This window comes from Trichechus manatus, unplaced genomic scaffold, assembly GCF_000243295.1.
Source record: "Trichechus manatus latirostris isolate Lorelei unplaced genomic scaffold, TriManLat1.0 scaffold00057, whole genome shotgun sequence".
Classification (NCBI taxonomy): domain Eukaryota; kingdom Metazoa; phylum Chordata; class Mammalia; order Sirenia; family Trichechidae; genus Trichechus; species Trichechus manatus.
This window is the reverse complement of record NW_004443993.1, coordinates 7,186,944-7,204,816: the sequence shown is the minus strand read 5'-3', so window position 1 is coordinate 7,204,816 and position 17,873 is coordinate 7,186,944. Positions and strand designations below refer to the sequence as shown.

Genomic DNA, 17,873 nt, shown 5'->3' with positions numbered 1-17,873 from the left:
AAAAATTTCTCTTTTTACCTGAATATAACTCATAAAGCTTCAATAAATATCACCCACAGCCAGAAAAATTACACCCAGTGTTCACCTGGACATGCCAGAATCACCAGTCAAGGAAGACAGGACAAGGCTTAGGCAAGAGTCTCCTTGACATGAAAAGCAGAAATGCTTTTTCATTCCAGAGAAATGACACAAATTTCCAAGTGGCACTTCAAAAGCAGATGTGGAAGGAGTGAGCGGTAGGATGGCTGCTACTAGCTGACCACTAGCTCAGATGAGCATATCCACTTCCCATGTCCACATCAGGAAGAGGGTACTGGCTGGGGCCCCAGGGATTCTGGTGACAAGGGGCAGCAGCCACATCCTGCAGCTGGGACTTAAGGAGAAACTGTTTTCCTTCTGCAAGAGATGTGATTGGGCTCTGGGTACACACCAGGCTGGCAGTGGTACTGGTGACAGAGCCTGGAGGCCTATACACATGGGCTTCTGGTCTAATCAAGATTGCTACAGGCCACCCCCCCTCAGCAAAAGCATGGCTGCCTGGTAGATGTGCCACCCACCTGAATGTCCTCCCCTGATGCTAGTACCAAACAGAAGAGCGCTAGATTCCACTACAAAGCAGCCGCTCCAGATCTCAGTAGCAACTGTAAGTATATACTGCTGTTGGGAATACAAAACGGCACAACTTAAAAAAACAGATTGGCAATTTCTTATAAAGTTAAACACACAACTACCATTTGACAGCAGTCCCACTCCTAGGGAAATGAAAACTTTATGTTCACACAAAATCTAGGCAGAAATCTTTATAACAGGTTTATTCATAACAACTGGAAACCCAAATGTCCTCCAAACAGTGAAAACAAATACACAAACTGTGGTTATAGCTATACAATGGAATACTACACAGTAATAAGAAAGAACAAACTATTGATACATTCATTATCATTGATGAATCTCTAATACATTATGCTAAGTGAAAGAAGGCAGAGTCAACAAGCTGCACAGTGCATGGTATTTACAGGGACAGCTACCAGGGATTCACAGTCAAGGGGAGGTTTGACTAAAAGGGGCAGCCTGAGGGAGGATTTTGGACGAAAAGAGGTACTGCTCTATACTCCCACTGTACTAATGATCATACACTGAATGCGTTTGTCAACTCATATATAACTGTACATTCCAAAAGTGATTTGCTATTTTTAAATTTTAAAAATAAAGTTAAAAAATGTTATAAGCCTGAAAATAGCAGCACAACTAGAATAATGTAATTGAAGTCACTAAATTGTACATTTAGACACTTTCAAAATAATGTAACTTTGGCTATGAATATTTTCAACAAAAAAAAGGTCCTCAAGGTCAAGAAGGGAGATTGTTGACATGTCATGGGGTTGTTAACCAATGTCATAAACAATATGTGTACTGACTGTTTAATGAGAAACTATTTGTTCCGTAAACCTTCATCTAAAGAAAATAAAAAAATTTATAACCAAAGACCAATTAACATAAAAAAATAAAAATTAGGGAGAAATACTTTCTCCATCTTTGGGAGAGATAGTTAATTGTAATGTTCTAGGATGGACTGTCTCTTTAGGCTGATTTGTCAGCATTTATAAAAAGTACATTTATATGTAAATGTTTTACAAACCATATTCATCTAGCACAAACTATTTTATGCCCTGCCTTTCACACAACATCATGCTATAATTGCTTCTCCTATGGTTTAAACTTGTCTGGGAAAAAAAAAAAAAAAAACACCATTTAGTGGGAGTTCAATATTCTGATGTGTGGTTAGGGATTTATCTAACAACTCCCTTCCTGGTGTACACAGAATTTCATGGCTTCCACCATCTATCACTACAATCACCAGGCACCATCATGGTGCCCAGGGATTTCCATATGATGATTATACAAAAGGAACTGCTGAGTCAAGGGAAGGTCTAATTTGAAGGCTTCTGCTACCTACAGTCATCATATCCCAGGTACCTTACATGAGGAGTCAGTGAGGGAAATCCTAGCTCAGCATGGGACAGAATAAAGCTGGATAAACCTCCAGGCCCATCAGCCTTATCCCCAATAATGTAGGAGCCCTAGCAGGGCTCCCATTATCTCCAGGCCTGTAGTGTATATGCATAGCAGCTGGAGCTTCAGCCACTATTACTCAACAGCCCAGCAACTGCAGTCTCAGGTCCTGACCCAATGAACACTCTTGGATGGTCAGAATTATCAAAATCAAGACTCTGTCCCTGAGCACAGGCTCTGTGCCAATGCCAGTCAGAAGCTCCACTGAAGCTAGGTTAGGCTAGGGCTCTGTATGGGCTCACGATCACCTTGGGACCTCAGAATGAGCATTACTTCTATGCAAACTGTGTTCCTCACACCAAATTTCAGAGAGGGGCACTTCTGTGAGACAATTTTAGGTTAAAACTTTCTGTGCAGTTTCCTCATCAGTAAATCAGGGATCATGATCATAATTGGGGAGAACAAGTAAGATACACTAAACACACATTACAATCCTGATTCTATTAAAAACATTGGTTTCCATACAAGGAATGCCAAAAGAAAACAGGTAAAATACCACAAGTACTGAGATTCTAAGTGAATTTTGCTTCTCTAGACACTTTTCAGTCAAAATAAGTTTTGCACAAAGAGAACATACTGCTTTATACACAGAAAAATCATTAAAACTTGACAGTTGATGAAAAGAAAACATACCTCCAAAAACGTTTGCACCAATAAGACTCTCTAATGAACAGAATTTTTATACAAAGGGACCGAAATGGAAACACTACGTATCCAAATTCAAATCCAAGAATTAAAAGGGTACTCAGAGTGATATTTCTCACTCTATTGTTTTCATCAGAAAAAACGGAAATAAACGCACATGGGGATAACACAATGATAAATTCTACTTGTAACTTTGATAAGATTCATCCTCTGGTACAAATTTCTTTGTGCACAAAAAGGGAAATACTGTGAAACAACATGTAAACGTTCCCATGTACTTTATATTTACATGCTGTCTCTCCAGCATGAGTTCTCACATGTTCAGTTAGGTTAATTAGGGGAGGCTTTTCCATACGATGAGCTCTGGTGGTACAGTGGTTAAGAGGTTGGCTGCTAATCAAAAGGTTGGCAGTGTGAATCCACCAGCCACTCCTTGGAAACCCTATGGGGCAGTACTACTCTGCCCTATAGGATTGCTATGAGTTGGAATTGACTTGATGGCAATGGGTTGTTTTTTTATTTTTTAGTTTGAGTGAATCCAAATTCTTTGAAAGTACAGGGAGAAAAACAAATTTTCCCACATTCTTTACACTTACATTGTTTCTCTGCCATGCATCTTCTTTCAGGTTTGTGAAAAACGAGGGATGAAAACTACCCAACATTATTTAGACATATATTGTTTCTATCCAATATACCTATTCAGATGTATTTCAAAGGATGAAGGACATCTGAAGACTTTCCATGTTCCTTACCTTCATAAGGACTCTCAATTTTAAATTAGTATGTTTAGAGAAGAAGGAAAAATAAAGACTTTTTACATTCCTCACATTCATAAGGTTTCTCTTTACAGTGAACTCTTATATGAATACTGAGGTGTGTGAACCAACGAAAGGTTTTCCCACATTCATTACATTCATGAGGCTTCTGTTCACTGTGATTTCTTATATGTCTGGTCACAGACTAGAAAGGACTAAAGGCTTTCCCACATTACTTATATTCATTAACCCTCTCTCCACTGCTCTTATATGTTTAGTGAGGGATGAGGAACTAAAGACTTTTCCATATTCCTTACGTTCATAAGGCCACTCTCCACTGTGAGTTCTTATATGTATAGTGAGGGATGAAGACTGACTAAAGGCTTTCCCACACTGCTTACATTCATAAGGCCTCTGTCCATTATGAGTTCTTATATGTGTAGTAAGGTGTGAGGCTTGACTAAAGGCTTTCCCACATTCTTTACATTCATAAGGCCTCTCTCCACTGTGAGTTCTTGTATGAGTAGTGAGGTGTGAGGAACGACTAAAGGCTTTCCCACATTCCTTACATTCATAAGGCCTCTGTCCATTGTGAGATCTTATATGTCTATTGAGGGCTGAGGAGTGACGAAAATCTTTCCCACATTCCTTACATTCATAAGGCCTCTCTCCACTGTGAGTTCTTAAATGTCTAGTGAGGGCTGAGGAACAACTTAAGGCTTTCCCACATTCCTTACATCCATAAGGTCTCTCTCCATTGTGAGTTCTTATATGTGTAGTAAGCAATGAGGAACAACTAAAGGTTTTCCCACATTCCTTACACTGATAAGGCTTATCTCCACTATGAAATTTTTTATGTAAAGTGACCAATGAGGGACGAGTATAGGTTTTCCAATATTCTTTACCTTCACGTTTATGACTTTTCAGGTGTGTCTGAAATGATGAGAAACTACAGAAATCTTCCTGACAATGTTTACACTCATAGTGTTTCTCTTTAGTGAGTGTTGTTACAGGATTCTTAAGAGTTGAGCTACAAACGAAGTTTTTCCCACGTACCTTACATTTATATGGTTTCTCTCCAGTAAGAGTTCTCACAGGAGTGCTTAGGTGAGAGGGACAACTGCAGGCTTCTCCACATTGCTTACACTTATAGGTATTGCATCCAGTATGAGACCTGATATGATGCTGAAGTGATGAATGATGCATGACAGATTTTCCACACTCACAGCACTCAGAAGGATTTACTTCAGTAGGAGTTTGTTCGATCACAGTAAGATTTGCAATCTGGCTGAAGGCTTTTCCACACTGATTGTCTTCATTACTTTCACTGAGGCTCTCTCCCATATGCCTTCTGTTAAAAATAGGCAACATGCTGTTGGAAAAATTTGTCACCATTTCACCATTGCCATACAGAGTTAACGTGTACATTTTTTGCACTGAACGGTCCAATTTTTTTTAGGTTAAATCATTCAGCAGAGACACTACTATTACTCACAGTATTTCTAAAACAAGGGGCTTTCTGATAATTGAGTACAAGTGAGAAATGTTTCAAATACGTGACTCATACTTAAGAAAACATCGTATTATGAAAATAATGTGAATAATACTTCAGAGCTAATTATATGTACATAAAAATATGTACACACACACACAAACACATACAAAAACACACACGTATATTAATGTCATGATACCTTGTAACGTTTGCTAGCCTCCCATCTTAGATGATGCCTCGGCATCCGTGTTGAGCCCATTCCCTACCATGTTAGCTGATGCACAACACTCGCTGTGTCTAGTTGTCCCAGATAACTATGTTACTAAAAACACTCAAGTTTTCCACTTCTCGTATCACAGCTGCACCATTTAGTTTCCATACCCACTCTACCTTACTTCTTGGTCTTTAGTTTCAAAAGGACCAATGGTCACCTACCCTGCAAAAATCCCCTCACCTCACCCTTGAACTCTAATAAAGGCCACGCCAAACCTCCATGCATGTGCCATTGCCTACTCACATGCCATGTACCCTGGGCCTTGTGAGTAATAAAGTTCTTAATTTCCATCTTGTGTCTTGTGGCTGAAGTGTGACTTTCCATCCAGGACAATAATAACCTGAGCTGTGGGAAATTGCTCTAAGTCCACCTCGCCCACCCCCGCCCCCGCCCCGGGGATGACAGATGAATTGAAATCAAACACATGCAGGACATGCCTTAAGGCACTTCTGAGGGACTGGTCTTGTGTGACTGACACTCACCTCATATGTCTCCCCTGGTTTTTATACTGATCTTCAATGCCATACAATTTGCAGATTTCTCCTAACATAGAGGACCAGGTGTCATTCTTCATGAATTGCACTACTATTTGTTTACTGGATAACTTTCCTCCATCAATAAAGTTTTGAGAAACTGACTCAATTCCAGTTGAGGTTCAAATATGAAACAAAAAGGAAACGAATTATTATGAGAAAAAACAGCTGTGCACAAATGATTTATGCATTTGCCTCTGTCATGATTTGGCAGTAATCAAAAAGCAATTTACTAGGAAATAACTTCCATGAAGAATGAGAATGACAGTTACATAAATAACTTGCAACTAGAAGAGCAAAGTAGAAAGATATCAGATACAATGTACATGTAACATTAAGAGGAAAAGGGGGAAGGTCTTTCTCCATGAACAAAGGTGTGAGAGAATTGAAGAAAAACAGAAAAGTAAGCTGAGGTATCTGTGAACTTCAGTCTCTTCAACCCAAAAAAAACATTTTCTAATTTATTCAAATCTAATTACCCCCTTTCAGAGCTGGTCCTTTGGAGGATTCTTGCTTTTCTGGTGTTCCCCGATACAGTGGTGCTGGATGAGTCCTACCTCTACCCTCCTCAGATCTTTCTCTTGCTTCTCTAAGAGAACAAATGGGTGTGGCTGGCATGGTGCTCTTGGAGGCCAGCTTATCATGAGGGAAGACAGTGAAGAGCAATGAACATTTCCATGACATTGAGCCAAAACTTAGACTGCTCCATCTTGAAAATATGTCCAAAGTACATGAGACAAAGTCTCACCATCCTCTCTTCTAAGGAGCATTCTGGCTGTACTTCTTCCAAGACAGATTCATTCTTCTGGCAGTCCATAGTATATTCAATATTCTTCACCAATACCATAATTAAAATGGATTAATTCTTCTTACATCTTCTTTATTCATTGTCCAGATTTCACATGTATTTGAGTCATTTGAAAATGCCACGGCTTGGGTCAGGAGCATATCAGTCCTCAAAGTGCCATATTTGCTTTTGAACACTTGAAGGAGGTGTTTTGCAGCAGATGTGCCCAATGCAATATGTTGATTTCTTGACTGCTGCTTCTGTGGGCATTGATTGTGGATTCAAGTAAAACAAGATCCTTGACAGCCTCAATTTTTTCTCCGTTTATCATGATGTTGCTTATTGGTCCAGTTGTGAGGATTTTTGCTTTCATGTTCAGGTGTAATCCATACTGAAGACTGTAGTCTTTGATCTTCATCAGTAAGTGCTTCAAGTCCTCTTCGCTTTCAGCAAACAAGGTTGTGTCATCTGCACGTCACAGGTTGTTAATGAGTTTTCCTCCAATCTTGATGCTGCGTTCTTCATATAGTCCAGCTTCTTCGATTATTTGTTCAGCATGCAGATTAAGTACCAGGAGAACAAACAAATCTGTCTTCAAAGAAGTACACCTAGAATGCTCCTTAGAAGTGAGGATGGCTAGACTTCTTCTCACGTACTTTGAACATGTTATCAGAAGGAACTAGTCCCTGGAGAAGGACACCATGCTTGGAAAGTAGAGGAAGAGCCTTAACTAAATGGACTGACACAGTGAATGCAACAATGGGCTCAAAAATAGCAACAACTGTGAGGATAGTGCATGTCCAGGCAGTGTTTCATTCTATTGTACAAACAGTAGCTATGAGTCAGAACCAACTCGACGTCACCTAACAACATACAGATTGAATAGGTATGGTGAAAGGATACAAAGCTGATCCACACCTTTCCTAATTTTAAAACACATAGTATCCCCTTGTTCTGTTTGAACTACTGCCTCTTGGTCTATGAATAGGTTCTGCATGAGCACAAATGTTCTGAATTCCTATTCTTCACATTGTTATCGATAATTTGTTATGATCTGCACAATTGAATACCTTTGCATAGTCAATAAAACACAGGTAAACATATTTCTGGTATTCTCTGCTTTCAGCCAAGATCCATCTGACAACAGCAATGACATCCTCGTTGCACGTCCTTTTCTGAATCCAGCTTGAATTTCTGGCAGTTCCCTTTCAATGTACTGCTGCAGCCATTGTTTAATTACCTTCAGCAAAATTTTACTCACAATTATTAATATTGTTCAATAATTTTCTCATTCTGTTGGATCATCTTTCTTTGGAAATGGCACAAATATGGATCTCTTCCATTTGATTTGCCAGGAAGCTGTCTTCCAAATTTCTTTAGCATAGACAAATGAGCCAGTGTTGCATCAGTTTGTTAAAACATCTCAACTGATATTCCATCAATTCCTGGAGCCAAGTTTTTCACCAATGCCTTCACTGCAGCTTAAACTTCTTCCTTCAGTACCACTGGTTCTTGATCATATGCTACCTCCTGAAATGGCTGAACGTTGACCAATTCTTTTTGGTACAGTGACTGTGTATTCCTTCCATCTTCTTTTGGTGCTTCCTGCATTGTTCAATATCGTGCCCATAGAATCCCTCAATATTGGAACTCAAGGCTTGAATTTTTTTTTCAGTTCTTTCAGTTTGAGAAAGTCAAGCATGTTCTTCCCTTTTGTTTTTCTAACTCCAGGTATTTGCATATTTTCATTATAATACTTTACTTTTTCTTCTTGAGCCACCCTTTGAAATCTGCTCAGCTCTTTTACTTCATTGTTTCTTCCATTTGCTTTAGCTACTCTGCATTCAAGAGCAATTTTCACAGTCTCTTCTTTCCTGTTTTAATGACCTTTTGCTTTCTTCATGCATGATGTCCTTGATGTCATTGCACAACTCATCTAGTCTTCGGTCATTAGTTTCAATGTGTCAAATCTGTTTTTGAGATGGTCTCCAAATTCAGCTGAGATATACTCAAGGTTGTTCTTTGGCTCTCATGGATTTGTTTTAATTTTCTTCAGCTTCAATTTGAACTTGCATATCAGCAATTGATGGTCTATTCCACAGTCACCCCCCGGACTTGTTCTGATTGATGATATTAAGCTTCTTCATTGTCTCTTTCCACAGATGTAGCTGATTTGATTCCTGTGCATTCCATCTGACAAGGGCCACACGTATAGTCACCGTCTATGCTGTTGAAAAAGGTTTTTGCAATAAGTCGTTGGTCTTGCAAATTCTATGATGTGATCTCCAGCGACATTTCTAGCACCAAGACCTTATTTTCCAAGTACCAATCCATCTTGTTTGTTTCCAATTTTCACATTCCAATCACCAGCAATTATCAGTGCATCTCTATTGCATGTTTCATCAATTTCAGACTGCAAAAGTTGGTAAAAATCTTCAATTTTTTCATCACTGGCATTAGTGCTTGGTGAGTAAATTTGAATAATAGTTGTACTAACTGGTCTTCCTTGCAGGCATATGGCTATTATCCTATCACTAACAGTACTGTACTTCAGAATAGATCTTGAAATGTTCTTTTTGACAATGAATGTGATGCCATTCCTCTTCAATTTGTCACTCCCAGGATAGTAGAACATATGATTGTCTGATTCAAAATGGCCAATACCAGTTCATTTCAGCTCACTAATGCCTAGGATATCGAGCTTTATGCATTCCATTTCATTTTTGATGACTCCAATTTTCCTAGATTCATACTTTGTACATGCCATGTTGTGATATTTAATGGATGTCTGCAGCTGTTTCTTCTCATTTTGAGTTGTGGCACATTGGCAAATGAGGTCTTGAAAGCTCAAATCCATCCACATCATTAAGGTCGATTCTATTTTGAGGAGGCAGTTCTTCCCCAGTTGTATTTTGAATGTCTTCCAACCTGAGAGGCTCATTTTCCAGTATTATCTCAGACAATGTTCCACTGTTATTCATACAGTTTTCACTGACCAATTTAAAAAAATTTTGTTTTTAAAGTGAAAGTTTTTTAAGGTCCCAAAACACAAGTCTTCTCTCTTATGTCCCAAAGTGACCCTAGAAGCAAATGTTCATATTTACAACACTTAAACAGTCTCAAAGCTTTTAACCAGAGAAGAAAAAATAAGTCAGTTTAATGTATGGAGCTTTATGTTCATGAGGAAGCCAAGATATGTAAACTCCATGGAGTAAAAGACTATTTCTTATTTAACAGTGTATTCCCATTCCTCAGCCAAAATACTATAGCAAAGCCAGTTAAGTATGTTTGTTCACTAAATGAGTAAATAAAACAATGATGCCATCCTTACCTACTGAGGCCAGGTTTTTGAAGGTTTCCATCATCACCTCTCTGTAGAGTTTCCTCTGGGCAAGCTCCAGCAAAGCCCACTCTTCCTGAGTAAAGACCACGGCCACATCCTCAATGACCACTGAGTCCTAAAACATCCCACATATTCTAGATCAGCAAGATATCATGTACTCCAATTTATGCAAAAGGAAGGGTGAGGCTGACAGTCTTGAGGAACTGAGAATTCACAGGAATTTGACACAAGGTCCTGTGTTGTACCAAGGACTATTCTAGGGTGTAGCCAACAGTCTCTTCCCTTCGCTGTCTACATTCACTTCCTCACTGATTGAATCTTGTCACACAGACTTCCAACACACTGAAATAATCTCTCCACAGTTTACTGAGGCCAATTACTCCCTTTGCTCTTTATGGTCTAGAGCAGTTAGAACACTGTAAAAATTAAGACAACTGCTCTACAAATGAAAGTCTTACACAATCAGATTATCACTTCCTTGTGATACAAACTTTCATTTCTTATCATAAGACCCACAAGAACATTCAACACAAAACATAAAGCACAGGGTCACAGCAGAATGAGACAGTAATAATACATGTGCAATGACTGGTAGTTTTTCCTTTAGCCCCTCACCAGCCATGGGAAGACCAGGGGGCTGCACAAGCTGGCAACATAGGGCCCTAAACTGGTTGTATTTTCTTGAACTCCAACTGGTCAGGAGGTGATAGGACTACCTGCTGAAAAGAGAATCTTCAAGAATTATGAAGTTTTACATGTCTTCTCTATTTTCAGTAACTCTTCAGTTCCTCTGTCATCCTCTCTTGCATTTTCATGGAAACAGGCAAGAGTACTGAAAACTTAAACAGAGCTCAGGTGAGAGACAGGATACATGAGAATTCCATCTCCCCCATTACCTGCTGCCGTTGAGTTGATTCCAACTCACAGTGACCCTACGATGATTCTCAAATTTTTCAGATCTGATGCTACTCTACACTAATTATTAGTCATCACTCCCCTCAACAAAAATACTGTATTTTATTGCAAATAACACATGCCTCCTACAATGGTTTGTGAACTGCTCCCTTCCCTCACAAGGTTTTTTCATAAGTGCTGCTATGCTGAATTTTTTACATTTTGCTGTAAAAAAAAAAAAAAATTAACAGAGCTCACTTATAAAAATGCCGGGCAGGAAAGGTAGGTTGGCAAAGAAATACAGAAGGTGTGGGTTATGTGCTTAAAAATACAGTACATCTAGAAACCAACACATTCTGATGTTATGACAACCTGTCCTTTCTGCAAGGACAAAAATACCATGCCCTTGTGTTTGCTGACCATGGAAAAGAAGATAGCATCCATGTTTTGTAAGAATTACAAAACATGATGAATGTAATCAATGTCATTGAATTATACATGCAAAAATTGTTGAACTGGCAAATATTTTGTTACGTATATTTTTACCACACCAAAACCAATTCATTTTGTAAATTCATTGAAATGCAGAGGGTTTAGCTATTAAACTGCCTGTGAATCCTAGGAAACAGAGACTTACACATCAGCCCTCTAGATACTCCGCTCAAAAATTTTCCCACATTTGCAATCCCTGGCAGGCATACAAGCATGACTACGCAAACTTTTGCCACTGGCTTTCCCTGGGCTCTAGGACTGGCCTCTGTGAAATAGCATCAACCATTTGTTTTTCACATCTAGTGAGGAAAGAAAAGGCTGATGGTAAAATTGGATAGGACAGCAGAGCAGCTATAGCATAAGAAGGCTCCTCTTATCACGGAAGGGGGTGAAGGGAGCTGCCTAAGGACATCGCTAATCATTCCTGATATGACGATGTCACAACAAACTTCGGCCCAAAGCCAGAATTCAAAACTATCCTTAACTGTGAGGGGCCACGTTGTGTATTTTAAAGCAATCAAAAACTCTGACATTCATTGTACAATATAAATAAAAAACAAACCCGTTGGTGTCAAGTCAATTCTGACTCATAGCCACCCTAGGGAGACCCTACAGGATACAGTAGAACTGCCCCATAGGGTTTCCAAGGAGTGGCTGGTAGATCTGAACTGTTGACCTTTGGTTAGCAGCCGAGCTCTTAACCACTGCGCCATCACGGCTCCTCGTTATACAATACACTAGTAATTAAATATTCCATTTATTGAGCAACTAGGAATATGAAAAATTTTGCAAAAAGCTTTTGACACACTAGCTCATTTATTTCTTCTGAGTCTCCTAAAAAGATATAAATTCACACATTACAAAGTTGAGGAAAGTTAATCACACACTCCATCGGAATGTTGCTGAGCCAGAGTTACAATGCAGGGCAATTTGCCTTTGAAGCCTAGATTCCAGACAACTACATTTCTGTTCATATGAAGTTAGTTATGTTGTTATCCTCATTGTTATTCTCCAATAACACCATGGATGATCTAGAGCCGTTCTTGGTACTAGACAGAGGAGACAAAGCAAACATACTATTCAATTCAGACAACTTGGGGCTCCTTCTCCTGGTAAAGGACTCTGCCTCAGGCAACACTGGTTCTCTAAACTTCAGGCCCTTACTTCTGGCTCCCTCATTTATTAAAAATGATTTAGGTATGTTGATACACAGCCTACATCATAAGGGCAAAGCATATACAGCAGTGAACAAAACAGAAATATTTGGTGCACATGAACCATACATAAGTTATTTGGGTGTAGACAACAAATAAACAAAATATAATGTCGACTGATGATAAGTTCTATGCAAAGTGTAATACAGATAGGGGAGAAGCAGCGAGTAACACGAGCTTATTTATCTTTTGAGTTAGTGCAGGGAAAAGCAAAACAATCAATTTACAAAACACTAGATAGTGAAAACTGACATGGTAAGAAAAAAATCGTACTTTCAATTCTAACAACTTGGAAGCCAACTGTGATGATTTTGCAAACACTCATATAGATTTCAGATGCTCACTGACTTCAACAAGTCCCAATCTATAAGCACAGGAGTCAAAGAGCTCCACTGACCTTCATGCCCAAGAAAAATACATTGCTTATAGACAGAGAAGAAAGTCATTAGCAATAGATTCAACATATAAATTGGGGACACTAGAAACATAAATGCAGCACAAATGAATAGTATAAAGAGGATAATAGGAAAATAAACACTATAGTAATGATATAAGGCACAAAAAAAAAATGAAGATTTCCAGTTTCTGGTTCAATATTTAAGGAGCTTGTATATCATTACTCCCATTCTTACAACAAGAAAAAAGCTGAACATATTGAACTCAGACATTTGAGGTAACAGGGCAAACTGCTGCTTCCAAGATTGGAGGGACACATAGATACAATCATACCAGAGCAGAAGCCCAGGAGCAAAAACTGTCCCTAGGATCAATACTGAAGTGGGAAAACTGAAAATTAATTGATGAATTACTAGCTTATTGTGAGAAAACTTGCAGGTTGAAGAGTCAGGGGGACCCAATCTTAGGAGGACACAGTCTTAGGAGGACACACTTAGTTTCGTGAGTTTTAATTCCAGGAACTTACCAGGTCCTCAGTGCAAAGATCACACACAGAAAAGTTTCCTTGTGTTTCCAATAAAAGAGAAGATGAAAAGTAGACATTCTGAAACTCATCCATTCTGCCTCTTTAACCAGAGTCTAAGTAATTTGGAGTCATGAAATACCAAACACCAGCCCCATGTAGGTTTCCTGTAACACCAAAGTGGGGAAAGGCAGAAGCAGGGAAGCACTTTTGAGGTCTGTGCCCAGGGGCACAGGTGCACTAAAAGACTGAGACCTTATTAACGGGCTATACCATACTTCCCCTTCCTGCCACCTTTCCAACACATCAATAACAGAGGACTGCAACCAAAAGAACTCCAAGTCTCAGACCTGATTTCAGAAGTCTCAAGGAAAGCCAAACACAACAGGGAACAAAAACAAGATCAGAGAACATTTTGGCCTCTGTCAAGTACAGCAAACAGTAAACACAGGCTAACGTCTAGCCAAATAAAGATAAAACCTCATACTAAGCATCTATTTATTTATCTCAGTTCCTTTTCCTTAGTACATCATCTCCAGTTTTCCACAAAAAACTACAAGGCATACTAAAAACAAAAATACAGCTTGAAAAGACAGAGCAAGCATCAGGGCCAGTGGCAGAGATTTTGGAGTTATCAGACCAGAAATTCAATACAAAACACAACAGATGGATAATGTAAGTACAGTCAGTCCCAAACTTATGAAGAATTAGTTACGATGAACTGCACTTATGACTATTTTTTGACATATCATTATGATATGTACTACATGCAATGTTGCAGCACATAATTTGTTGATGTTATTCTCAGATGCTTACATGCAGATATTCAAAGATCAGACTTATAAAGATATTGACAATAATACGTAATAATCTTTTAAAAAATACGTATTTGACTTATGTCAGAACCGACTTACAACAGATTTATCATTATGGAACCCTGTCCTAAGTAGGGACTCCCTGTAGAGAGATGGAAACTACAACAAAGAATCCAAATGAAATGTTATAAATCAAAAACATTGTAACAGAAACGAAGAATGTCTTTAACAAGTTGTAAAAATGGCATGGGGGCGATGTCTGACCTCCTCTAACTTCACCAGGAAGATGAACCAAGATCAACAGCGCAAGCCTGACTCCCATGAGGGGGAGGCTAGACAAGCCTCCTCTCTCCACCATTTTTACCAGTTCTGACACTAACCATCCCTCACACACCACTCTCTACTGGGTTCGATAATTCATTGCAATGGCCACACACAACTCACAAACCATACTTACGATTATGGGGTATATTAGGAAAGTAACAATTACAATTCAGGATTAGGAACACTCAAGATAAAGTTCTTCCATCAGGATAGCCTCTTCCCAGCCATGCCCACAGGCATGCCTCTCCCTGGCCCTAGGCCTCTTCCAAAAGGCACTCAGCTTTCTCTCTCTATGGGCTGGGAAGCCCACCGCACCTGCACCGTCTCCTGCTGCCAGGTCTCTCCTGCCACTGCTTCTCACTGTCTTCAGGGTTACAGCTTGCTCTCTTTCTTGGTCTCCTGTTTCCAGGAGCTTCTCAGCACGGGGATCTTGGGTCCAAAGGACACGCTGTACGCTCCTGGTCTTCCTTGGTGGTGGTAGTATCCTCCTCTCTGCTCTGGAACTGGCTCTCTTTTAAGGTAAAACTGACCAATCCCCTTGGTGGGACACAATTACCTTATCATATAGTCTCACTCAATCACCTAGGTGGGAGTTACCAGACCATGGCTAGAAAGGCCATACAAAAGTAATCAATCACACCGCACAAGTTCATCAAAGGACTGCACAAAGCAAGCAAAGAATCAGTGAACTGGAAGATATGTAAACTTCCAAAACTAAAATGCAAAAAGAAAACAGAATGAAAGAGATGGAATGGAATATCCAAGAACTGTGGTACAATTACAAAAGGTCGGCCAAACGTGTACTGGGAATATCAGAAACAAACAAAAAAAAAAAAGTAGAAAGGAACTAAAGAAATATTTGAGATAATAATGTTTGAGGATTTTACATAATTAATAAGAAACACCAAACAACAGATCTAGTGAGTTCAGAGAACACCAAGAATGATAAATACCAAAAACCTACATCTAGGCATATTTAAAGTGTAGAATACCAAAAATACTGAAAGAAGCCACGGGGGGGGAAAAGCCTTCCTATAGAAGAGCACAGTTAAGAATTTCGTCAGAATTTCTTTAAGAAACCATGCAAGCAAGAAGAGAGTAGAATGAAATAATTAAAATTGAGAGAGAAATATACATAGATACATATACACATATATATATATCAACCTAGAATTCTGCACCCAGAAAACTTATACTTCAAAAGTGAAAAAAAAAAAACTTAACAAAAAGTGTTGGTGAGAATGTGGAGAAATTGGAACATTCACATTTGGTGGGAATGCAAATTGGCACAGCCACTGTGGAAAACAATTTGCCAGTTCCTCAAAAAGTTAAACACACTACAAACATGACCCAGCTATCACAATCCTAAGTTATAACAGAAAGTACTGAAGAATGCAAACAGAAACTTGTACACCAATGTTTACTGCAACAATTCATAATACCGAAAAGAGGTTAAAAAAAAAAAAAAACCTAAATGCTCGCCAAGAGATAAATGTATAATAAAAATGTGGTATAACCATACAGTGGACTATTAGTCATGAAGAGGAATGAAGTCTTCACAGATGCTGCAACATGAATGAACCTTGAAAACATTATGCTGACTGAAATAAGTCGCTTGCAAAAGGAAAAATACTGTATGATTCCACGTACATAAACAAATATAGACTATCCACAACTCATCTGTCAGTTTGTCGTACTGTGGTGGCTTGCGTGTTGCTGTGATTTTGGAAGCTATGTCACCAGTATTTCAAATACCAGCAGGGTCACCCATGGGGGAAGGGTTTTAGCAAAGCTTCCAGACTAAGAAGACTATGATGAAGTACCTGGCAATCTACTTCTAAAACAACTGGCCAGTGAAAACCTTATCAATAGCAGAGGAACACTGTCTGATTGGAATTTACTTCGTCCACAATCAACGCCCATGGAAGCAGTAATCAAGAAATCAACCGACCGACTAATGGATCACAACTACCACAGTCTCCACAAGACTGAGTCCAGCATAACTAGCTGGTGCCTCGCTACCACCACTGACTGCTCTGACAGGGTTCACAATAGAGGGTCCGGACAGAGATGGAGAAAAATGAACAAAATTCATACTCACAAAAAAACACCAGACTTACTGATCTGACAGAGACTGGAGAAACTCCAAGAGTATGGCCCCTGGACACCTTTTTAACTTAGTACTGAAATCATTCCTGAGGTTCGCCCTTCAGCCAAAGATTAGACGGGCCCATAAAACAAACAATAATACACGTACTTCAACCACATATACGAGACTAAACAGGCACACCAATGCAGGGGCAAGGACGAGAAGGCAGGAAGGGACGGGAAATCTGGACAAATGGAAATGGGGAACCCAAGGCCAAGAAGGGGAGAGTGCTGACAAATCGTGGGGTTGGCAATCAATGTCACAAAACAATATGTATATTAATTGTTTAATGAGAAACTTATTTGCTCCGTAAAGCATCTAAAGCACAATAAAAAAAGAAAAATAACATATTGCATTGGGCAAATCTGCTGCAAAATAACTCTTTAAAGTGTTGAAAAGCAAAGATGTCACTTTAAGAAATAAGGTGCCCCTGACCCAAGCCATGGTATTTTCAATTACCTCATACGCATGCAAAAGCTGGACAATGAATAAGGAAGACCAAAGAATTGATGTCTTTGAATTACGGTGTCGGTGAAGAATATTGAATATACCATGTACTGCCAGAAGAATGAACACATCTTAGAACAAAATTCTAACTCACAAAAAAAAAAAAAAAAAAAAAAAAAATCACCAGACTTACTGGTCTGACAGAGACTGGAGAAACCCTGAGAGTATGGCCCACGGACACCCTTATAGCTCAGTAATGAAGTCACTCCTGAGGTTCACCCTTCCAAGTCAAAGATTAGACAGGTCCATAAAACAAAATGAGTAAATGGGCACACCAGCCCAGGGGCAAGGATGAGAAGGCAGGAGAGTACAGGAAAGGTGGTAATGGGGAACCCAAGGTCGAGAAGGGGAGTGTTGACATATCTTGGGATTGGCAACCAGTGTCAAAAAACAGTATGTGTATTGTTTAATGAGAAACCATTTTGCTTTGTAAACCTTCATCTAAAGTGCAATTAAAAAAAAAAAAAGAATACATCTATCTTGGAAGAAGAACAGCAGAATGTTCCTTAGAAGCGAGGATGGCGAGACTTTGTCTCACATCCCTTGGACATGGTATCAGGAGGGACCAGTCCCTGGAGAAGGACATTATGCTTGGTAAAGTAAAGGATCAACAAAAGAGAGTAAGCCCCTCAACAAGATGGACTAACACACTGG

The 17,873-nt window shown here is 39.3% G+C and overlaps 1 protein-coding gene across 1 annotated transcript in view; it reads right to left on the bottom strand.

The window, feature by feature from the left end:
- Nucleotides 1–3,526: 3,526 nt before the first annotated feature.
- Nucleotides 3,527–17,873, bottom strand: part of LOC101345715 (zinc finger protein 433-like) — a 135,634-nt gene continuing 121,287 nt past the window's right edge. The window contains 3 exon segments of the mRNA XM_023733080.1: nt 3,527–4,824; nt 5,725–5,875; nt 9,894–10,020. Of these exon segments, the coding sequence (XP_023588848.1) occupies nt 3,672–4,824; nt 5,725–5,875; nt 9,894–10,020 (1,431 nt within the window). The 3' untranslated portion in view covers nt 3,527–3,671.